The 24,460-nt window shown below is 38.7% G+C and overlaps 3 protein-coding genes across 3 annotated transcripts; 1 reads left to right on the top strand and 2 right to left on the bottom strand.

The window, feature by feature from the left end:
* Positions 1-316: 316 nt before the first annotated feature.
* Positions 317-8,102, bottom strand: LOC306758974 (mitochondrial import inner membrane translocase subunit TIM44-like; the record flags this gene model as incomplete). Its single annotated transcript, XM_079244438.1, has 13 exons — positions 317-2,267; positions 2,637-2,747; positions 3,091-3,180; positions 3,548-3,598; positions 4,144-4,268; positions 4,454-4,546; positions 4,751-4,836; positions 5,003-5,136; positions 5,822-5,971; positions 6,181-6,261; positions 6,428-6,592; positions 6,958-7,062; positions 8,073-8,102. The coding sequence occupies 13 exons, from the start codon at positions 8,100-8,102 to the stop codon at positions 2,148-2,150; spliced, it is 1,341 nt and encodes a 446-aa protein (XP_079100564.1). The 3' UTR covers positions 317-2,147.
* A 1,111-nt stretch (positions 8,103-9,213) lies between these two features.
* LOC306758033 (ras-related protein Rab-11B-like) lies at positions 9,214-14,525 on the top strand. The gene is made up of 5 exons (XM_079243248.1): positions 9,214-9,387; positions 10,815-11,010; positions 11,976-12,169; positions 12,487-12,567; positions 13,834-14,525. The coding sequence occupies exons 1-5, from the start codon at positions 9,348-9,350 to the stop codon at positions 13,977-13,979; spliced, it is 657 nt and encodes a 218-aa protein (XP_079099374.1). The 5' UTR covers positions 9,214-9,347; the 3' UTR covers positions 13,980-14,525.
* Positions 14,526-15,291: 766 nt separating this feature from the next.
* LOC306757910 (E3 ubiquitin-protein ligase MARCHF2-like) lies at positions 15,292-21,250 on the bottom strand. The gene is made up of 5 exons (XM_079243097.1): positions 20,996-21,250; positions 18,054-18,357; positions 17,747-17,942; positions 17,152-17,361; positions 15,292-16,603 (listed from the first exon to the last, which is right to left on the bottom strand). Exons 2-5 carry the CDS (start codon positions 18,236-18,238, stop codon positions 16,448-16,450), a joined length of 747 nt encoding a protein of 248 aa, XP_079099223.1. The 5' UTR covers positions 18,239-18,357; positions 20,996-21,250; the 3' UTR covers positions 15,292-16,447.
* Between the last annotated feature and the right edge of the window lie 3,210 nt (positions 21,251-24,460).

Raw genomic sequence — 24,460 nt, 5'->3', positions numbered from 1 at the left:
GAACAACCCTGGTCATTCATCACAGCAGACAGGTGCAAGATGAGATCAGCAGTATGGGGTGTGTGTGAATCTAACAACCTTATGTAACCTAATCTGTTGGTTTATCAACCAGCATCAAGTCATGGGTGTGAGCTTTTATCAAGGCCTGCCAGCTCTGAGATGAGAGACCAAGCAACACACACACACACACACAGGATCCAGTTTTTTATTTCCTCTTGCAAGTACAGACATACAGTGCATTCAGAGCTTCTGATTTGAAGAAAGCAGACACAAAGCTACTCATAATGCAGCTCCTTTATTCCGCCAACTGGCACGTTACAGTGTTGTAATAGAAAAACATATCGGTATCCTTTATGGGTTTGTTGTCACCTATGAAGCAGCCTGCTGCAACTCAAAGAACTTGTTCTTGTCCTTTGTTAATACAATAGAAAGAATAACATAACATACATTCTGTACATTTACAAGCAAGCACAACTCTTCAATGGCTGGAGCACACAAGATACAAGACGTGGACTGTAGGGATGAACCAGTAGCACCAGAAAGCTGTACTGGTCCTAACAGCTGTAGAACTGCTGCATAGAACAAACACAGATGTAATTTGTTGAGCTTTTACAAGCAGTGGGACAAAAGTTTCCAGTTTGTTGTCAGAGCAGAGGCTATTTGAACCAAATTATCAGAAAAAACTTCTCAGTAATTTTATCATCACTCTTCATCATGAAAACGGTCAGCTTAGTCTACGAATCATCTATTCATAGTTGAAATTGCACTTTTTTTTTGGTGAATGCTTCCCACATTGGTAGATTTGAATGAATTACACTTCATAAACATACACTCAGGACTCCTGACAAAGAGAACTCATGGTGTGATGATCAGTGAAACTTGTGACTTTTCCTGTCATCAATGACAAACCATCTCATATTGGATATTAATAGCAATACAACCGGGCCGTCAGCACAATGAAAACTCATTCATTCCAGCTTTCATCTTCTCCGTTTCACACCTGAAAAGCCACATTCATAAAAGTAAACTAAAACACAGTTCAATAAGACAAACAGGTGAACAGGAAATAAATGGTCCCCAGATAATTAAGCTGTCTCTAAGATGGAAAGCTGGATGTGGTCCCATGTGGGCTTACAAAGAAACTACGCTATACATCTGATTTATATGCAAGTTTTAGGCTTAAAAAAACATGCAGATTTAAACCAGACTGATGGTAGAGGGCAAATGCTCCATGTCAATATGCAACAAAACAAAGAAGTAAACACTGTAATTGTTCACACTGCAAGTTTCATATTATAAACAAGAGACTACATACACTGATCTTTACTTTCTGTTGTTAACATTTGTTTTCAACAATCTTTTTTCTGTTTATTACACCTCTGATGAGACCAAAAGTGAGCTAAGCTTATCCCTTTACTTCTCTCATCTCCCTCTTCATGGTGACTAAAAGGGTTGTTGAATGAGACTCCTCAAATAACTTTCACATTTCTCATTCAACACTATTAGCTGCAAATCTAAACTGGAGTAACTCAGTCCAGTTCGGTAGTCATCTTCCTCACATGGGAATAGGCTTGTAAGATCGCAGTTTAGAATTCAAGTTAAAATCAGACGCTCCTAGAGAAAGTAGCACATGAAGTAGATGTACCTCCACTGCTTTCCACTTCCACTGATAGGTTTATTTTGAATCTTGCAGCATGTGGATTGTGGATGAGCTGTACTGCTAGACAATGACAGCTCCTGACAGCTGTAATAAAGATGGGCTCCATCCATTAAAAAAAAAAAAATGTATAAGTGCTATATTCATACACCAGTCAATCCAAACCCTGTGCCGATCAGTGTGAGAGACGTCACCTCAGAACAGGATGCAGATTTTAGTGAATAATTCATATGGATGGTGTCCGTTGGCATGTTTTGTATATGCATGTGCCAGAGAGTGTTCAAATTTGTGCTGCTGCACAGAAATCTTCTGGGCACTGATGGGAATGTGTGCAAACACAGTCACAAAGGAGCAGGGTTTCTCTTCAGATAATGTAAAGTACACAGCATGAGCTGCTAATCCACACACGTTTGGATCTTCTGCCCTTCTTCTCAGTTTGTGTCCCGGATCATTCCCTCCACCCGTCTATTTCCTCTTCATATTCCTCCTCTTAGAGGGCCTGCTCGGTGCTGGAGGCGGAGATGTCCAGGAGCCTCCAGGCTGCATTTGGGTTCAGCTCCTCCTGGTCACGACACAAGGCCCAAACATACATCATCCTCATCACCTTATCCTGTTGAAAGAAGAGCAGAGCGTCAGTTCTGCTTACACAGAGTATGATTGGAGAGCTCCACCATTTCACATCTACAACACTGAATCAAGAAAACGAATGTAATTCTTGGTTTTCTTACGGGACCATAGCTGAATGGTCCAATTTGCTTTACTAACCACATTTCTTTCTTTTTTTTTTTAATTTAGAGGCACTTTATTAGACATTTACTTGATAATTACATGAGTTTGGATCCTACTGCTGCATCAAACTTGCATTATTGACCTCTGATCTAATTTCAGCCGTTTGAGTTGTTTACTTGTTTTGTTGTGGCAACTCTGATCATATCTACTAAATTCCGTCTTCAGAAGCAGTAATTACAAGCTGACTGACCGGATCTCCCTCCACAATATCTCCTTTGGGGCTGCGGATCACCATGACGACTTGAGCCTGGAAGGTGATGATCAGCACAGGTCCTTGGTCCATCATCTTACCCATCGCCAGCTGAGAGAAAAAAGGAAGAGACAATGAACAAATGAACAATGCCGCCTTTGTTTTTGCTTGTGGGCGTTAAAATCCGGCAGGTTTTTGTTGTTTGCTTCTATCAACACAGCTGATTCAAATCAAAAAGATCCAGCAGCTTCTTGTCAACATATTTATGGATTTCGGTCAGGTGTGTTGGAGCATGGAGACAACAAAAACCAGCTGGATACCGGCCCTCGAGGACTGGAGTTTGACACCCCTGCCATATACTATATTTTTTTAAAGTACAAAAAAATAACTATTTATGCCTGTTAAAAGCACAGGTTGAGTGAGACTGTTTGTGTGTATGAATAAAACAACTTACATCTAGGTTATCAATGTCAAGGACTTTAGACTGGAAGAGAAGGCCGAGACCCCTGGCCTGCTGGATGGGGTGGGCTAGCTGACTGTATGTCTGAGAGGAAGCACACAGGAACACAGTAGAATGAGACATTACACTTTCCACATGCTACATCAAAGCTAAACTGGTCACATCAATATAGATTTAAGCTGACTGTGCATATAAACTTTATTTAAAATAAGAGTGAAATGCTATTGTATCTTCAATGTGCGAAGCGTCATACAAACATTGCCAGCTGCTTATGGACAGCTATACATTTTGTTGTCTTCCAGTCAAATTCAAGACCTTTCTCTATCCCTAGTATCTTCTATGCATACAAGACTTAATCCACTGACCATGTGGGGCCTGCATCAATCCTGGAGTGGATAAGGGCTTAAGAACGGATCAAATATACATGCCGAGGTGATGGTGTGTAACTTACAGCTTCATAGCACCAATCCTTTAATACATCCAGTTCTCCCCGGATCATAGCCTGTAGAAAGGAAATCACAACACATCCCAGAGGTATTTTATCAGTGACTTAGGGCACTATGTCACAATTATTTAATCAAATTCTGTTTACTGTAGCAACTTTCACTCATGCAATGTAAATAACGATGTAAATGCAAAGAAGTCAGATGTTATCCTTCACACTAAATCAGCAGATTTCACTATATAAATCAACATCATGTCAATTTAGAAGATTCTTTCCAACTTGATCTGAAGCTCCATCACAACTTTAGATTACTAAAAGTAAATGGAGGGCACACACACTGTTCTGAATTTTGTAAACTGAATTTTGAGTTGAATTGTTTTAGTTCTACAGACATCTGACAGGTCACAAAATAATTTACAGAATCTGATCCAAGTTGAAAAAAGGGGGGGAAATGTGTAATGAAGCGAAACTTTAATTAATAATTATGCTCTGAACATCCATTGTAAAAATATCTTGCTGCAGAATTTAAAGAGAAGAGTGTGAAAGTGAATGAAGCAAAGTAAATGCAACACTGACAGAGAAGTCGGAGGCTCCCAGCTTACCTCCAGGATGTTGGGGATTATATCTTTCTCACACTGTTTGAGAAAAGAATCTTTGTCAAAGTTAGGGTCGGCCTTTAGGATCTCTGTTAAAACTTCAGACATTTCTGTCTTGGAAAAAAGACCACCTGGAAACACATGTCAACGCCATCAGCTACAGTCAGACTGGAATAGGATCTGTTATCTAAAACAATCACAACACATATATTTTAATGTTTACTTAACAATTTACTTACACTATGAAATACACGTAACATGAATAAGAATGGCAATCAAATGTTTTAAATGTATATTAAATATGACGCAGAATTACCTAAAAAGTCTGTGACTCTGTCAGTGACAGCTCTGGATGCTCTGATGAGGGCATTGTCACTTTCATCATATTTCATCTTCATTTCAAAGAATCCTGAAGGAAACAACATGGAAATACTGATGTAAATGCATGGATATAGTCACCACCAAAGCAGCAGGCACATCAATTACTGCACGGATAAACTATTAGTATTGTAGCATATGTCACTGCAAACACTCTGCTGCCACCTGCTGCCTGTACATGAGATTACACATGTGCTTACAGTACAGTAGGATAACTGTAAAATGCTTCACTTACTGTTAAAAACTACATTATTGTCCTTGAAGTCCTTCCACTGCTGGAACCACTTTGAATCTTTATGGAGAACAACACCCATAGCATCTCTATTTCACAAGAGGAGAAAAAAAGCCCAGTTAGAGCTAAACATAACAGCTGAAGCTGTTGACTTGTTGGGGATGCAGCGTGAAAGAAATGTGCTACTTGTAATCTCAGGATTTAGCCCTTTTTTTTCTACAACAGAAGCAAGGGAGTAAAAATCAGTCTACTCACTCATTTGCCTCAAAAATTCTGGTGCTGCTGTCTGCTCCTTTAGATGAGAAATCGCTCCTCATCCTCAGCTGAGCAGGAGCCCTGTAGGGCCCGGCATCCCCGACATCTATCTCCTTTTTCATTGTTTCCACACTCTACACAGAACACACACATACTTCATTCATGGGATTTTTTTTTTTAAACCAAACATAATTTAAGTCAAATCACAATCTTTGTGTAAATTCAGGCTCAACACCACTAATATTTGGCAGCATGATGACAGCTGGCAAGGCCGTGATTGTTGACCCACTACCCCCCCTGCAGCTCATGTTGATGGTAGGGATAAACCAACACTATATTTTGGTAAACTAAATTCAAGTACAGGTGCCTACATTTGAGTACTTGATGATACTGAGTAGCGACATGAATACTAATAAATCCCATTACAGTTCACCTGTAAGGAGTGACTGTGATGTATCACATGGGTCATCCTGCAGCCATTCTCTAAATGGAAGGCTTGAAAACTATCAGAATCATCATGAATAAGGAGGATGAAGTAGCGTTTGATGAATTTGATCTACTGCTGTGACAAAGCACCTGCTTCTCACTCAGAGATAATGCCAAATTCACATTTTGTCACCACTGGAATTGGACTTCTGTAATACTGAAACGCTTTGAGGTGAAAATCAAACGAGAAGCACAGGAAAGACAAGGCGTAGAAAAGGAGAATTCTTAAGTAAGCACAAAATTATTTTGCTAAACTTTTCAGCTGAGGGGTCTTTCGTAGTGTTGAGGAAGAAAATGTTGAAACTGTATGAAAATCTTATGTTCCTTACTGACCTGTGAGATGGTCTTGAATGCAGAGGTCCTGCCAAGTTTTTCTCCTCCTTTAGAGACAGACTCTGCAGAATGCATGGCCGTCCTGGCCGCTTCTTCCAAGCCCTCTTTCATCTTCCTCCCGATGTCGGTACGACTCACTTCGTCAAGACCCTTTTTCCACAAAAGCAGTACAAATGCAAATTCAGAAAAGTCTACAGTCACTAATTTGACACAAATTCTATTTTTTCTGATTAAAAGGCTTTTTGTAAATCATCACAAGATAGCTTGTCAAGCTACCTGAGACACAGATCAGATCAGACAAAATTTCCATGAGGGAAATGGTCATCAATGCAGACAAGTGTTTTCTCCTCTGGTCCTACCTCTTTGACAGTCTCTGACAGAGAGCCCAAAGTCTTCTTAAACACCTCTGATGTCTTCACAGTCTCAGCCTCAATAGATTTCTAAAGTAATTAAAAAATAAATTAATTAATTTTTAAAAACTCTAGCTATGGCTGCTAATTAACCAAAAAAAATCTCACACACTACTATAAGTTAAAATATGAAGTACAAACATAAATTTGATCCTAGTTAAATAGAAACTAAAATAAAAACAAACAGTATTCATACATATTTCCTGCGGGCCTGCTGAAGGGCATCAGACTCCTCAAGCCTTTTGGCTTCCTCTCTGAACTTTTTAATGTTTTCCTTCATTTCCTGATTCTTGCTGAACTCCTGACGGAGATTATCAACAAACTCTCCCAGAAACCCTTTACGTCCAGAAGCATATCGGATCTAGAGAGACAAGTAGAACATTAGATTTTAGCTTAACGTACAGAGACACTGATTAAGAAGTTAACAACAAAATTCAAGCTGTATAATCCTTCTTCGTCTGCCCACAACATTAAACAAAAAAAAAAAAAAAAAACCCATCATCAATGTACTATCACATTTCATACAATAAAAACAACTGAACAAAAGAAATCAGATGAGTAAAACCTACTTTTTATAATATATATATATATATATATATATATATATATATATATATATATACACACATATACATATATATATATATACATAGTTATACTGAATTGTGAACCATTTTAAAGATTTAATCAATAAAGAGTTAGAAGATAAAAGGGGCATTTCCGTACCTGGACAGCTGCAGCCGGCATCCTGTGTAATCTGTACGCATCTCCTCTCCACGCTGCAGCCACCAGCGACCGAGAGCAGAGTGCCATGGCATTTCTGCCCATCAACTGCAGCGGAGCAACAGGTCAGACACACACAGTAAGATTAAACACAAATGCAACTGTGGATAAATAATGGGTCATATATGTGAGGAAAAGCAAACATTAAATGTGTTAATGTCATGCTGATCTTCTCCAAACCATCAGACGATGTAGTAATTGGGATTTTTTTTTTCTACCAATAGCAAAATTATTTTAGTCATTCCTTCAGTGAGTGTTGTTATAATGGAGGTACAAGGTATTAATATGTCTGCCATTCATAACATACTGAAAAAAATCTTAACAGAGATCTAGTGACTGAGAGTCATTGTGTATGAATCAGTCAGTGTGTCCTACTGACCAATGAACTCAGCCAAAATAAAACTTCCTTAAGAACGACATGATGAAATCCCAAGCAGACAAAGGCGTAAAATGTTTGGTATGTTTGCAGAATTTTCCTAACATATTAGCTAAAGGACCCTCCAATATCCCAGGTGTGTTTTTTTTTAAAGTAGCAGATTCTTAAAGTGAAAACATTTCTATGACTTTGTCAGCTGATATTGCTCCAATACCTGTTATCTACCCGATTCTTACACATCTGATACTGCTTCTTTTTCTCATGTTCAATGTCAACCATTACGGCATCCATCAATGGTCGTGTTATAACAAGTTCCTCAGTTGGTAACTGGGTACAAGACACGACATACATAGGACATACATAGTCTACATACATAGGACTTCCAGCAGACTCGCTTGTAAACCAGTTCTTACCCGAACTGAGCACAGGTACTATAGCCTTTAAACCTGGTTTATATTTCCAAACATTAACACCAACCATCTGTGCTGTGATTATGATGCAACAAGGCCTCTTCTAGCAGACACATCCTGCTGAATCAGAGTAGATAACTAAACATATAAACTGCGTAGACGTAACACGACATGACAAGCCTGGCTTCATATAGGTCATAGCTCGCATCTTGTAGTAAATGACCTCCCCAGCCTCTGGAAACTGGTATGAAAAATTGGAATAATAGACTAACCTCATAACACCGACACACGGTGGCTGCCATCTTGATCTTGAAATGCGCCGGGGAAGCACGTGCGTCCTTACTGCGGCAGCTGACGTCCTACCTGCCCAATAGGAGCACAGAAGGGGAGGGGCGATGGGCACTGGGCGGGGCCAGCTGTCACCACGACAACCTCCCTCGAAACAAATTGACATGTTTCCTTACTGTACTGTAGCTACAATGTCCAACATTATACGTTTCTCGTAAAAAGAGTAATATCTGATACCTGAAGGGTTCAAATACTGACACCGCCAGGAAATTTTCACAGACTTTACTTACTTAGATAAAATATAATAAATGTTTTTATTTGATATTTTTTTAATGTTAATATTTTAATGAATTTCCCTTTGGGGATAAATAAAGTATTTTTCATTTCATTTTATGGTGCAAGTCAAAAAGTTATTTATTTGTTTATGTAATGGTTTGCATAAAAAAAGGGGAAAAAAATCACTTCTACTGCTTCTTTTCACTTCACCAGAAATAAAAAAGGAGCAGGCTGAAGTAAACTTATGAACACCCGCCCCTCTCTATAGATTACCTTCTCTTTGGTGCCAGAAATAACACCGCTAACATTCACATAAAATAGAAGAAAATAATAAAAGGAAATCACAAAGAACATACAAGTTAAAATTTGTAGTAATCTTCTAAAACATAGCAACTCATTTTATCCTTTTTTAAACATTTTCTTAAACAAAACAATAGTTGTACAACCTTTCAGGTTAAGATTCAATAAATTCCTCAATTGAACGCCTGCAGGAGAAATATACAAATTTGTTTTTATGGTGACTCGATTTGGGTTTGAAATCTAGCCCTCGTCCCTCCCTTTCTAATTCAAATAGTTTCTTTAATTGTTCATTGCAATTGTGCAAAACCAGTTGTACATGTACATTGCCATCATTATTGTTATTATCGTTTATTTGCACTTTAATAGTATAAGTTTCTAATAACTCATTACTCAGATGGAAATGACTGGACTGAGAAGGCTCTTGGCATGTTTAACATGGCATCTGTTGGCATGCCGGGTGTAGCACCCCCATGTGGAAGGTATGCGAAGCGCAGGGACTCCTCCCCTCCCGCTGCAGGGCTGAGAGCTCTCCTTCTGCGGCCAGCTCGCCTTGACAGCCGACACTGGCGCAGAGTCTGGGCTCAAACCTTTACCATATTTTTTCTGGCCTATAGCGACAATTCACACCCATACTTTCCACTCATCCTCTTCCGGAGACCAGCGGCGGAGCGGCCTCGTCTAGAATGGGGAACCGAGACGACGAGTACGATTTCTTGTTCAAAGGTAAAAAAAAAAAAAAAAAAAAAGAGAGAGAGGCGAAAGATTTATATAGAAGAAAAAAGAAAAGGAAAATAAAAGAAAGGCAAAAGGGGAAAAGAAACACAAGATGACTGCATTCCCCTTTGTGCCGGCTCACCCCAACAAAGCGATGCTTTCCAGTTGTGTGTGAGAATCTGTGTGTCGTTTCTGCCGAGCAGTTGTGTGCATTTTCAAAGGGAACAGGCTTTTTCTCTCAGAGGCTGTCCGGATGATAATCGGTTGTTACTATTACAGCACAACGCTGTAACGTTACTACGCCTGCAGGTATATTTATAGTTAAAAGCATGCGACATCCAATCCATGCTCAGCTTTTATCAAACTTTCATCAACTCATAAAACAGGATAAAATGTTTCAAGTGAACAGTTTACTCTCTCATTAAGCCATGTTTGATGTTTCTACACCACTCCTCTTGTGAAGGTTGATTAAAGGCCTATTAGCCTCTGCTGATCAATGGGATTCATTCCCACACGATTATAGCACTGGTGTATATATTTTACACGCAGCAACTGAAAACAACTATATGAGTCCTTTTTGGACATCAGTAGGCCTTAGAGGTTGTGAATGAGATGGTACCAGACCCAGGTTTATGTTTGGATCCAGAATGCCTTCTTTGATCTCAGCTCCTGTGGCACATTAACATCCCAGGCCTGTATAAGCCAAAAGGCCATTTAGATGTAACAAAGTATCCTCTGTGGGATGAATGGGGCATCTGCCGGAGGCGAGGGATCTTTGCCTCCCTCCCTCCTTCCCTCCCTCTGTGCTTCTCTCTGCCCGAGCCATAGTCTGTGTACCCATCCGAAACAGGAAGGGCAAGGCGGCCTGAAACTGTCGATTCAGGTTTTGATGAAGTGAGTTATCAGTTTCCTGCAGTCCAGGGCTCCTGATGCCGACTGGGAGGACAAAGTTCTGCTCCGTTTCCTTTTTGTGGAGGGAGAAGGGAAACAAAAAAGGCTCCACCTCTACTGCTGTGCTGTGAACAGCAGCTCAACCCCCAACAACCACTTTCTTTCCCGCAGACTCTTTTACAGCTAACTTAGAAGAATGTGTGAACAACAGGACCTGTTAATGATCAATATTTTCATCACTTTATATGAAGAAAATAGTTAAATGTCCACAAAAATGGGCTCTTTACTGGAGCCCATTAAATGCCATGATCTGTTTGTTCTTATTCTTGCATCTCTTTAGTTTTTCCTTGAAGCTCTCCTTTGTAATTTAAACAATAGGATGGCTTATACTTAAGAACTTGAAGATTTCAGGTGTGTGTGTTGCTATAAATTGGTGTATTGAAACTGCTACTACTACTGTTGACACCAACTTTTCAGGGCATTGCTACGTGCATCAGGATCTCTCCTACAAACACACACTCATCTCCTCTCCTTTCTCTCCACAGTTGTGTTAATTGGAGACTCAGGCGTTGGGAAGAGTAACCTGCTCTCTCGATTCACGCGAAATGAGTTTAATCTCGAAAGCAAAAGTACCATTGGGGTGGAGTTTGCTACACGCAGCATTCAGGTGGATGGCAAGACGATAAAGGCTCAGATCTGGGATACAGCAGGACAGGAGCGCTACAGAGCCATCACCTCAGCGTGAGTCTGACCTTGTGCTGAGCAGATAAATCCCCTCCTGCAAACTGACACCGCACATTGTGAGGAGATGCTACAGCAGTGCAGCAACCACTGACTCTCCATCCTTATACAGCATCACTTACACCATGCAGATGATGAATGTTTTCTTAAACAGTTTAAGTGGAAGGTGGAGCTTAGGTTCACTCTGCAGCTTCAAATCCTGTTGAGCAAGAAATTCATCCTACTTAATGCCCTAAAATAGATGAGAATATTTGATAAACTGCAAATGTAAAATGTGAGTATGCCTACATCTTTCTGTTGCAGATCAGCTTTTTGTCACCTACTAATGATCTTAAGTCAATCTTCTAAGTAAAATAACGCCAAGCAAACAGAAGCAAACCAAAGAGAAGACGTGCCCTTCAAAAATAAAAATAAAAAAAATCCTCAGGATTGGGTAATGGATCAAATAACAGCAGATGCAGAAACAGAACGGATGGCTCTGGACACTAAAGGGCTTCCACGTAGGATTTTATGTGCAGCAATGTTTCAAGCACCAGGATGGTTGTTTTTTTTTGGAAAATTCAGTACAAATGTCTTAAATGGGATGCTTTGGTGTACTGATCCATCTATTTTCACCACTTTAAAGCAGAGTAACTATGAAATATGAAGCTGAAACAGTGCTGGGGAAGTTAACATCAGGAGCTAAAGTCAGAAAATGCTTGTGGTGAATGTGAAACAAACCAACATGTATAAACACACATCACCAGACCAGCAACTTCAATAAGATAACTTCTATGTTATTTCTAGATCACTTTTTTGATAATAATAATGCAGCATTCACTGTTTTATCAGCGGCTTATACGGGCAATGCGTCCATTCAGATTGTTTACATTTTAAAAAGAAGATGTTAATGTCTGAATACCACTAAATGGAATGGTTGTGCTAAATGGACCTGCAGGTAAAGGTTGTATTTGGTTGTTTTACAGGTACTACAGAGGAGCTGTGGGAGCACTGTTAGTGTATGACATAGCCAAACACCTGACCTATGAGAATGTAGAGCGCTGGCTGAAGGAGCTGAGAGATCACGCTGACAACAACATTGTCATCATGCTGGTTGGCAACAAAAGCGACCTGCGCCACCTCCGGGCTGTGCCCACAGATGAAGCCCGGGCCTTTGCAGGTAGAGAAAACTCGCAAAAAAACTTATATTTTGACCTAAAATATAATTAGAGAATATCATACTGCGCTTTGGCCCTATCTTCTGTTTCCTTTTTTTACCTGATTTCATAAAAATCAACCAAAAATGATTGTTATTTAAAGAAAAAAGGAGAGCTTTGTACATAAGTAGTTTATGAAGTGCTAATAGTTTATAAGTTTCTATGATCATTCCTATGTCGTCTTGTTTTACACTCAAACTGACACCAGTGTTCACTCTCTGCAGGCAGGCTTTATTTCAGTGTGTGTATCATGAACAGTAATGTTTTTGTTTGTCCACAGAGAAGAACAATCTGTCATTCATAGAAACCTCAGCCTTGGACTCAACAAATGTAGAAGAAGCCTTCAAAAACATCCTCACAGGTATGCTTGTGAACAGAGGAAGTACTGTACGCTGGAAAGATAAATATATTCAGTCAGGGATGGATTCTTTTAAGCAGATTTGGCAAAAAACTTATAATTTGAGGGAAATATTGGGTTTTCTACCCCAGAAAGGCAGGTGGTAACTATGGCAACTGATACTGTAAATCCAGCACTCAGAGTTTCCGACTCCTGCAGAGCTTGAAGCATCTGCCTCACGCAGTCTCAGTCCCTCATTCACACTCAAAGCATCACAGCTCCCATTAGAACATATTTGTTTGCAGAAATTTGATAACTAAGAGAAAGTTAAACTCCAGTTTAAATGCCAGTAATATAGCAAGACAGGCAATCACAAATCATTCATCATGTTGTGATCAGTCACACTGATGTTACATTCCTGTCATAGCTGGAATATTCTGTTAAAGATAATGTGAAAACTTCAAGGTGAAGAGTTGAAATTTAGTTAAAAGTGAGTCTGGATTATAAATTACATTTGTTTGAAAAAAAAAACAACAAAAACCTTAAATCTATTTCAACTCAAAATGACAGATTTGTTTTCTTAAATAGATCTATGATTTGGTAATCTGACCACAGATAGAAACTATTTATCAGCTCAATTAGTCTCAGTTGTTGTCACCTGCATTTTTTTCCTCTCTTGTTAAAGTTGAATAAAGATCTAAAACATGCAGTAATCAAATTTCATCATCGATTAAAAGAAATTTAACAATAATGTAATTACTAAAGAAGTCAATAAAACGAAAGTCCTAATTGAATGTTTCCTTTCTTCGTTCTTGTCTTTTAAGACAAACATCATCTGCATTGGAAAAATAACTCCAGTGGAGCTGATGCTCCTCATTTTCCTGCCATCTGTTGCCATGGTGAATCTGTGTCAGAGTTCTAGTAATGATGTGTCTTTTTTTATTTAGTTCCCAGCATTCCAACAGATCAACAAATTGATCTGTTTTACAGCTAAAAAGTTGAGTTTTCCATCTGAGAATTCATTGTTACTCCTGTATTCTGTCAAACCTGGTCTTTATCAATTATTTGTGCCCCGGGAGAATTTAAAAGTAAATATTGATAATAACTGCAATTGCAACACCTTTTGCCTTTGTGACTTCCTCCTGGAGTCAGTTCCCTTTACAGCTGCATAGCTTCAGTTTTAGGTACCCCACATAAGTTGGAAAGGTAATCCTGTGAAGTATAAGGAAACCAAGAAAGAGCATTTTGAGTAAACGCCCATATTTTCTTATCATTCCCTTTGAAAAACAGAAATATACCGCATCGTATCGCAGAAACAGATTGCAGAGCGATCTGCCCATGACGAGTCCCCGGGAAACAACGTGGTGGACATCAGCGTCCCACCGACTACGGACGGCCAGAGGGGGAGCAAACTGCAGTGCTGTCAGAACCTGTAACCCATGGCAACTATCCCTCCTCACCTGGGTCAATTATTAATTGAAATCCACAGTGTTAATGTGCTTCCATCTGCCCCAGGTGCAATGTTGTCTCAATCTGCACTTTTTAGATGAGTGGAATCAGTTCCATTTTGCCACAACGATCAATCCCACAGAGAAGAGTTTGATTTCTAATCTGACCCAGGTTCAGTCAGCTACATTCTGCTGACAAAAAACAGGACTGATGGTACGATACAAGCAGCTATCACAGTTAATCAGCAATGACAGTGTAGCAGAACTGCCTTGCCTGAGACCGTGTTTCCCCAGACATAGCTGTGGGTAGATGGTTATTGTCACAGACTGGGGGCCTGTTTCCTTCGTATCAGCAGTCCTGTTTGTGGGCTTCTCTCCTCTTCCTTCAGTCATCATCTCAAAAGTGGTCGTGATGCTGCTGACGCTTACTTCATTTTGTGTAAAATATATTTCTTTTTGTTTGTTTTGATTTTTGATAGCTTTTCTGCTCACATACATTATGTTAATGCCATGAAATTAAATTTTACAATATTGTCAGTGTCCTTTTTTTAAGCAATACACACAAACCGCACCACATTATGATTCCCAAACATTACAGCGTCAAATTGCTGATGCATTAAAACACAAGTAGGATGCATACAGTAGGTGTTGGACAGAAACAAAGTGCTCACTTTGACAAATTTGCATTCATTTTTTGGACATTTTTGGTTTTTTACCACTCTTGAGCTTCAAGCTGTTATTTAAATAAAACCCATCTGCAAAAGGTAAAGAGAAAGCAACTTTAAATGTGACAATATACCTCCTTTGTAAGGGATCACATAGCAAAATGATTAACCCTACAACACTAACATGGAGAAGCTGTTCAAGACCAATGTAGCATGGGTAAAATTCCCCCAACCTTCGTGATCAAGGGTTAAGAATCATAGGTTTGACCTTTTAAATATGCAATGTGCTTTATCAGCCTATCTCACTGCATGCTTTTTTTTTTATCCCATTATGAACCTGCAGTTTGCTGCATCGCAAAGGTAGGCTTAGCATCTGACTTGTAGTTGTGGAAAAAAAGTTAGTATATAAAGGATATAAGCCTCCACTCCTACACAACTACTGAAAAAATGTGCTTTTTTATTAGCCACACTGTGATCTCTGATACTTAAGAAACTGGTCTAAAAATAATTAGACAGAATTGTAAATTCCTAGAGAAGAACTCCTGCACTGACTGATCACTACACACATTTCAAAGCTTTAACATCTAAAAACAACCAAGCAGATCAGAGTCCACACAGAGCCTGGGAGTCCCTCATGTTTTATTGCACAATAACCCAACTTTCCAGGGGATGAAGCAGGAAGACTACAATAACACAAAATACTTTGTTTTAGCATATGCTGCAAACACCAACTGACATCTCAAAACACATTTTTCTTATGCACCTTAACCAAGCACCAGCCTGCTCTAATACATGGGGTTGTATTATGTCAGTCAAGAGCTGTCATCTCATCTTTCCAACACGGTTTCTTCCTCTAAAACCAAGTGATGCAAAACATTACTACTGGTCATTGCTAGGCAGCTCAGTCAATGAATGAATTACAAGTGGAGCAGGCCTGTATGCTAATGCACTTTTATGACAACAGAAGAGACATCGTCCAATTAGAATGAAAACACTTTTTCACACTTCAAATACCATTTTCCTTGTACATCACCACACTGCAGTTCCACACTAAGTGTTATCCCGTATACTACAATTGTTAAAGTGTGATTAATACATGGTGCCTCTACTGCTGCCCAAACAGGAAGATGATTTGAGTTTCGCTCTGCAGACAGCAACGTAAAAGCTTTACCTGGGAAATTAAATGAGCTCAGATTATAGACAAGGACACTGGTAAGTGACTGTTGGCCTGTAGTTGTGAAACAAAGGGAAAAAAAGTAGTATTCACAGCTAGATTTCATCAATCTTGGTTTTTTTTAGATTACTATTCCTCTGCAGGGTTATTGTTTTCCCATTGTTCAAAACCAGCTAAATACATTGTGAAAGGGGCATAGGGGATTACAGGTAGTGAATATGTTTCATATTATACTGTAGTAGCATGCTGAGTCAGTTTTATATCCTGCTACATTAGCTTGTGTCTTATTATCTTGTAAGTTTGTGTCACTGACATAAAAAGTCAGGCTGGTTAGTCCATTGTCCACGCGTCCACTCATCAGTTCCCAGCACTTACTGATGGTGACAACTGGATTTTCATCTACAGTGACTCTGGAATGAGTTCCTCCCACAAACCACTTTTGTGGTCAGCCAATACCGTGGCAGTTTTCATCAAGTGCTTCAACAAGCATGAGGAGAAAGCAGCTCTTCCGAATGGTCCATATGAAGTGCAAAAGTTCATTTTCATGATTAGTTTTCTTTTTAGAGAGTGCTTGGGTGAGCTTCCATTTAAATATTCCTCTTGCCACCACTCCGCACTCATACGATGGTCTCGTCTGTCATTTTCTTGGTCGACTTGGTCGGCACCGAGCGTTGGGTGGTGTGCCCTCCTTTCATGTCGGGCATGAGCAGACGCACTTTCTGATTGGTCCTCCTCCACTCCGAGTACAACTGACAGTGATACCGAAACGACACCTGAGATTGCATGAGGTGAAAGTGGGAGACGGGAGTAACAAAAACACAAGTGAGAAAAATGCAGACATCAATAAAACCGACACAAAAGATATTTAAGACCGAGTAGTATGACTGTAGTTGTTGACAGTTTGGACTTGTTTTAATGGTCTGGACCCGTTTTTTAACAACTTGGAGCAGATTTCAACAGTTTCAACCAGGCTGACAGAATAGTAGCAAGGCTAATCTTTCAACATATCTGTAATCTTAAGCAAAAGCATAATGAAAGAACTGTTTTTCTTAGTTTTATATTATTTTAGATCAACAATACTTTAGAAGATTACGCAATGAAGTAAAAGTGCAGGATGAAGTTCATGATTTTCAATAAGCCCTGCATGTCTGTGCAGGTATGCAGCGTCTCCAACTTACAGCTATGTACATGTTTTTCAAAGTGAAAAGTATTACAAAGATCTGTAGAAAACCATCCACTCTATGCCAGCCTGAACCTCTGAAACTGGTTTTACTCTGGTTGGGAAGTCAGCAGAGAAACAATGTAGTAATGCGTTAGTTACCAGAGTCCAGAGGATGTAGATAGTGAAGAGGGCAATGGTGAGGGCAATGAGGCCAACAGCCTCGAGTCTGCTCTTCAGTTGCAGGTGGTCCTGGGCTCCCCTCAGACACAGCCACCCAGAGATGGCTGCCAGAGGTGTAATGAGGAGGAAGCAGGCCATGTCGCACAGCAATGTGCGCTTCTCACTGCGAGGCCCAGGATCTTTCAGCCACTGAAGCAGCAAAATGAAGAGGTCACTGGTGTAATCCAGTAAACTCAAGGGAATTATGTGATGTTGTTTACAAATGTGCAGGAAGAGCTTTAAAGAGGTAGAAACTGTCTGCATGTACTAAACAACATGTTGCTAACATCTGAGGAGTCTGAGCTCATCATGCAGTCAGCAAAGCTACCGATGTCAACATCATCTCGTATAATAAAAGCTGCTTCTTGTCGCAATTATTCTTATGTTTTAATGTCACAATGCAAGTTTAGAGCAATGCTAGAAAATCAATATAGTCCCCTGTTTTAGACAAATGTATGCTCCTTTTCATCCCTTTCATACAAAGAAAGCAGGAAAAACTTTTGACATGGTAAATAAATAGTGAAACTTCTCAAACCTGTGTGAGTGGTTGTGGTCGCCGTTCAATAGTGAACTCTGTGTGACAAAGTTCACAGTAGCTGGTGTTGGAGGATGACAGCCACTTCTCCAAGCAGCTTTTGTGCACTTTGCCCAGCGTGCCAGTGCAGTCACAAGGTGAGAGCAGCGTCTCCCCTCCAGCTCCCTCGTGACAAATTCGACACATGCCCACATCGCTGAGCAGAGCAACAGGACAGCACAGAAGACAAAAATGTGATGGTTACGCAAGTCGTCTTCATTTAAATTATATTTTTTGGGACACCCAAGTGAGTTTAACGCCAACATACCTCTGCAAGCTCACAGCTTTGACAACAGTGGAGAGTGGGCGGCCATCTTTAGCCGTAACCTTGGCAACGAACTGGGCCTGCGTGGTGGAGTCTGACTCCTCTGAATCTTTGGAGGCATCCGATTCTGCATTTCCAGAATAATCACAAAGGGAGCCAGGTAGCTGGCAGCACCCCGAAGACGACATGGCTCATCTGAGGTTGACAATTCTGAAGACTGTGGAGGCGGCAACTTGAAAAGATCTGATCCAAAACCAGAAGCCCTTCTCCACTTCTCTCCAGCTGCAGAGCAAATACCTGGTGGATGCTAAACAAAAGACAAACAGGACACAAATATGGGTCATGCGGACAACATTTGTACAATGTATTGTTTTGCTATTGCTGTTGTAGAGTAATGTTGTGTAAAGCACTGAAAAACTGTGATTGTGAAAATGTGCTTCATAAATAAACTTGATTTTATTGTTACTGGGACCAGTTTAACTGATCATACGCCAATGTTTCTTTATTTGATACATTCTTTTGTTTAAAATAAATGTACTGAGGACACAATGCAGGATACATCTACTTGTGCAGACAAGGATAAAGCAAACAATAGTTTTAAGGTCAGCCTAAAGTAAATTACAGAGAAAACAGTTATATGCATGTGTAAAAAGTTACTGGAAGAATGCTAAAAGAACAGAAACGCTGTATGTCAAACTATGGAGTTGCAGATTTTAACTGCTTTTCATCCATTTTTTTGCACAAGATATTTTAGAGCAGATCTATAAATCATAGTTCCTTAAGTCATGAGGAGATGATGTGACCAGAAGCTGACCCCACCATAAAACCAGGACATTATAAATGGGATTGGTACTACATATTTGCCTCAGACCACCAACAAGCCAGTTAACTTCTATGCCTTCAAAACCAAAATGTATCTTCTCTAGATGACAGATTTGTCAGAACTTAAGTCTTCCACATAATCTGCAGAGGAATAATGAGAAACAGAAGGAACTAAGTTTGAAGAGAAGCTGAGACACAGCATTGACACGGATCTGGCAACCCATCAAATGAGAGGAGAATCACATTTATGCTCAGTGGATTGAAGGGCCAAGCTAAAAATCTTGTATCACGGTTATTATGGACTGTATGTGCATGTACTTACTGGAGCTAAACTCCATGGATTAGTTTAGAAAGGAGCCACCAGTTCAACACAGATGTTTAGAGACTGCACAGTTACTCAAAAACCAAAGTTTTAGGGGTAAGTATGATCAGTAAACACACATCTGTAACCCATTAATGTGGCAGAAACATTGTGATGAGTTCAGAACGACAAACTAAACTGGCTTCCTTTTTAACTTGATAGTTTTACAAACTTTTACCAGAGATAACCAGTATCAACAGAAACAGCAATGTACTGCTGCAAAAGGCAGACTGAATCTGTCCTCCTGCTGCACTGATGTATCCTCCCTGAATCAAGCACGTATTAAAACACAAGCGTTGCACTTTCACAGTGTTAAAGAATGTCACATCCCAGTGTTCTGAGGCTAATTTGATCTCTGTCAGTTCAGTTCTTCAGTAGACGCGCCCTCAGCATCTCAAAATAGAGAGCACTGCTTATTTTCTCATGAATCTGAGACTGTGCTGTTTATGTGGAATTGATTTTAACAATCGAAATTTAGCAGAGAGGCTGATAACACATTAGTCTGCGATTTAATAAACTCAGAAAGTAGATTTATGTTAGCCTACTCAGGGTTTAAGAAAATGCTTTCCCAAGTGTGGACATTTTACACCCATTAAATGTTGATTTTTTTTTTTGTATTTTAGATGCTAAATGGCACAACAACATACTATTGGCAATAAAAATCAACAGTACTGCTGTATTTAAAGAACCAGTAATGACCAGTGAAAAATCCAACTGACTACCAGTTCATACATGAGAGGGACGGAGCAAATGTAGGTAAATTGAGTAATTTCCATGTCCTAGCTTAAAAATAGCTGGAAAACGCTGCCAAAAAAGGGACAACAACTTTCAAAAAAGTACTGAAGCAAAGCACTTAATCCTTTAAACTGCTCACCCACTACGTAATCCACTGGTATATATACACAAGTTATACTTGAGCACTTTAGAAACTGGTTAAAATTTTGATATTGTGATTTCCAAAGATGCCAAACACACCATGGGGTATTACAAGAAAATAAAACAATCTAAATGCAGTTTGTGCTTTTTAAACAAGGAATGGTATTAAAAGCACGATTTTTTTTTTTTTTTTTTTTTCTAAATAAAAAGCTAAATATAAATAATGAATGGATGTTGTTTGGCTTCAACATACTAGTGATAAGCTGCACATTATGAATGCAGCTCAGTGCTTGTTTAAGCATTTGTTTTTCAGGTAGACCTTGAAGACACTGGGGGTGATTTAAGGTGGTACTGACAGGAACAATCTGTCAACCCCCCCACCTGTGTCTGCAACATAATCCAGAAAGATACTGTCGACAGCGCAATGTTAAATAAACTTTGTTAAAAACCTGGCATGTTCACAACTTGTATGGCACCGCATCTCTGTCTTTCAAGCTAAATAAACTCAGCTTGCTGATGGTACTGCAGTAAAAAGCAACGTACTTTTAAAACCCAAGAAGATTACCCTGTTATCACCGCATTACACGCCAATAAAAACATAAGCATGAACAGTAGGTGTGTGTTAATGGTGTATATGCACAGTCTATAACCTTAGCAGTCGAATGGATGTTACAAATATCACAGTTTATGTTCATTATGCTCCTATCTACATGTCTGGTACAGTAACAATACACAGCAACAACAGTTAACATGACGACCAGTAGTAACATAATGTACAGTACACTGGTTGCTTACAATAACCGAGCTAAAATATAATCATTACATAGAAAACACCGTTTACAAGATGGAGAGAAAAAAAAACAGACGCTATTGTAAATATACTCACCCGATGGCCTGTCTTTTTTTTTTTTTTTTTTTTTTTCGCTTGGCCTTGGCCAGGCACAAGCTAGCGAAGCTAACTAGACAGATTTAGCTACAAATCATGACATTGACATCTAAGCAAAAGATGGCGATGCGATGGTATACTAGAAACAACCATAAGTGCTGTATCCTCTCCATGGTTCGCTGTATATGTCTCTCTGATGGTTCGGTTTAAAACAACGAGGGGAGAAAAGCAGCTACTTCCACCCGAGCTGCTATACACAGCTAACGGGGGCTAACGGGGCAAGCCTGCCTCGGCATCCCTCAGCTGTGCGCTGGTCACGTGACCCAATGCTGCTTTCATAGTCATCAGAGATGGCGAGAAACTCAGTGAACTAGCTTTCCATACAGCAAAGGGACTCAGAGCAGATTTAAGAAAAAAGGTTTAAGGAAATTAGGAAACATAGAAGTCTAATGAGATCTTACAATATAACCTTGTTTTAAAGTTTCTAAAAGCCACAGTAAAGTATCCAAGATTTTTATATGGAAAATCGACCCGTTCATTATGAAAAATCTATGTTGTTTTTATGTCTATGAGCAGTGACATAAGCACCAAAACAAATTGTTTGCGGCAGCAGATTATGAAAAGTCCCTAATGCAGTAGGCCCTGAAGTACTTTGTCATGACATAATAAAGCCGCTAGGTGGAGCAATTAGCCTGAATGATTCTTGGTTTAAATCCGGTCATCCCAGCAGCTTCTGATAACCTGCTGTTCCACATGTGAAGTCTTCTACAGTCTATGAGTGAAGAGCTGAGACACTGAAAAGGGCAAGTAAAGTCTTTGATGAGGTGTCCCCCCCCCCCCCCCTCTATTGTATTTATATTTCTCAGTCTACTAGATACTTTAAGTTCAGGAACACGCAAGATTTGCAGTTGTTGAAGGTGCAGATCATTTATTCGTTTTGTGTAAATAAATATCTTATACACTAATAATAATTTAATTAAATAGTAAATACAATGTATTGGGTTTTTTTTCTAAATTATTTTTAGAATTTTATCAAACATACTTTTAAAGCATGAAAAGATATAAAGTACTTTATTCCATGGCTTTAGACATATCAATTTTCATATTCATAGTATTAATTTATCTTTTTTTAACCTAAACCACCAAAAACAACACCGACATGAAACATGTTGAAACATGGTCATTAGACATAGATTTTGAAATGTACTGCAGCTAATGCTAAAATGTAGAAAATGGTACTATACCAACAAAATATCCCCATTTTACAGTTTACATTTTACATGATAATTCATGATAGTGATACATTGACAACTTTTGAAATTTATCCCACTGAGAGTATCAATATGTGTGTTTTGATGAAACCAACAATAGAAATGTTTATATCTAATTTTTAACCATTAGTTAAACAGTCTCTATTTTTGTTACATTGCCCCAACTTATACAGCCCCCTTATGTTTTCCTTTTCCATCCCTTTGAACCCAAACACTGATAAAGAAGAGGTCCAGTTGAGGTGAGTCTGATCTTTGCACGTTACTGTGACATGGGAACACTAAGAGACACACATGCACACTTGCAAACGCCCCTCAGAGCATGCTCTCTTTAGTTAGCTCACCTATCACATTGGGTCAAAGTCCAATACAAATCATGAGATTCTGCATCCCCACATGCAGGCAATGTCATGAGACATGTGTTAGTGGACTTTAACTGAGACCACCACACAAATGCACCCGCCAATGATTAACATGACACAGCTTAGATTCTGAAGCTGTAATTAACTTCACATACAAGATACCCGGGAACTTGTGGTAAAATTATATTCATTGGATGTTTTTTGTTGGATATGTAATTACAAAAAAAGAGATAAATAACATTTCAAAAATGCACAATAAATATGTTGTTTTATTCTGAGGTTTACAAAGGTTATAGGATTTCTAATCTTTATTTTTTTTCATCACAAAGGAAGCATGTCTGAAACTTCCCGTTGTTTCAGATCATCTTGAGCGACTTGAGTGTTAGTTGCAGATATTTCTCTGAATATTGTCATTTTAAAGTGGCTTTTGAAAACATTGTTGCCCATTAGATTTTTTCTTATTTAAGAAATTGAAATTAAAATAGATATTTTGGGGTTATTTTACACAATATTTACATTTGTAGAGGCAAAATTCTTGTTACTGTAAGGCAAAATATAGAAATGAAATACAAGAAAGGAAACCTTAAGTCTGCAAAATGATTCACACATCCCTGCGGCCCTCGTAAGTACAAAAAGTAGCCTTGGTATTTACAAATCTGAAACACTGAAGAGTGAAATGAGGAAAGAGTGACAGAGACAGATTGCATAACTTATTCACAGCGTTTTGCTTTCAATAATAGTAATTCAGGTGCTGCATTTCCATCTCGTGATCGCTTAAGAGGTTTGCATGAGTCCTCGTGAGTACCCGTGGAAATCAGTAATTCAGTTTCTTTAATTTTCTGATGTTCTAGAGAGACTGTGCTCTTTCTCTGTGTAAAATGAAAATCACTATAATTACAATAGAAATCAATAAGTCAAACATTTATGTTCTTTTTTGCCATTTTGGTGACAAATCTGCTGACCATTCAGAATTCTGGTGATATTGAGAATAAATACATGGCATCACTCACAACAATGTTGAAATGAACGTCTGCAAATAACATCACTAATTCTATTGAGTTATTGGGGTTGTTTAGGGAAATTTTGAGGTTGTACTAATGTATGTGACCTCTCCTTTTTTTAAACTAATGTAATCATGCAACAATCATAACTACACTAAAATTGAATGGAATTCTACTAAATTAGATTTCATGGAATTTTTCTGTACAAGCCTGTGTTTATTTATTCATCAGAGTGCTTTTGATGTGTTGGACTTTGACCATTCACCAGTCATATTGATTTAAAGGCCCAAACAGTCTCACAGGGGGGAAAAAAAGCAAACCGCAAACCTGATAGCAGGATCAGCCAAAATATTATTTTGTACAACCCACGCAAAAGATCAAGAATAAATGTTCGTTTTATATACATATGTATATCTATCTACATATTTATATGGCTCCAAAAAAAAAAAAAAAATCTATCTATTTATATATATATATATATATATATATATATATATATATATATATATATATATATATATATATATATATATATATATATATAAATGAATGAATGGATGACAATATTAATATATATATATATATATTAATATATATATATATATATATATATATATATATATATATATATATATATATATATATATATATATATATATATATATATATATATATATATATATATATATATTAATATTGTCATCCATTCATTCATTTTCCTAACCGCTCAGTCCAATTAAGGGTCGCGTGGAAGCTGGAGCCTATCCCAGCAGTCCTTGGGCGAAAGGCAGGGTACACCCTGGACAGTTCGCCAGTCCATCACGGCATTAATAT

Source organism: Telmatherina bonti, assembly GCF_933228915.1.
Source record: "Telmatherina bonti genome assembly, chromosome: 7".
NCBI classification, from domain to species: Eukaryota; Metazoa; Chordata; class Actinopteri; order Atheriniformes; family Telmatherinidae; genus Telmatherina; species Telmatherina bonti.
The sequence above is the reverse complement of the archived record's forward strand: the minus strand, read 5'-3'. Positions and strand labels throughout refer to the sequence as shown.

Excerpts from the sequence above, each read along its gene's own strand:
- LOC306757910 (XM_079243097.1), bottom strand. The coding sequence starts at position 18,238 with ATGTCGTCTTCGGGGTGCTGCCAGCTACCTGGCTCCCTTTGTGATTAT. Across the intron at positions 17,943-18,053 it reads AAAGCTGTGAGCTTGCAGAG|CGATGTGGGCATGTGTCGAA; the intron begins GTATGTTGGCGT and ends TGCTCTGCTCAG. Across the intron at positions 16,604-17,151 it reads TCTACATCCTCTGGACTCTG|GTGTCGTTTCGGTATCACTG; the intron begins GTAACTAACGCA and ends ATGCAATCTCAG.
- LOC306758033 (XM_079243248.1), top strand. The coding sequence starts at position 9,348 with ATGGGGAACCGAGACGACGAGTACGATTTCTTGTTCAAAG. Across the intron at positions 11,011-11,975 it reads TACAGAGCCATCACCTCAGC|GTACTACAGAGGAGCTGTGG; the intron begins GTGAGTCTGACC and ends GTTGTTTTACAG. Across the intron at positions 12,568-13,833 it reads CTTCAAAAACATCCTCACAG|AAATATACCGCATCGTATCG; the intron begins GTATGCTTGTGA and ends TTTGAAAAACAG.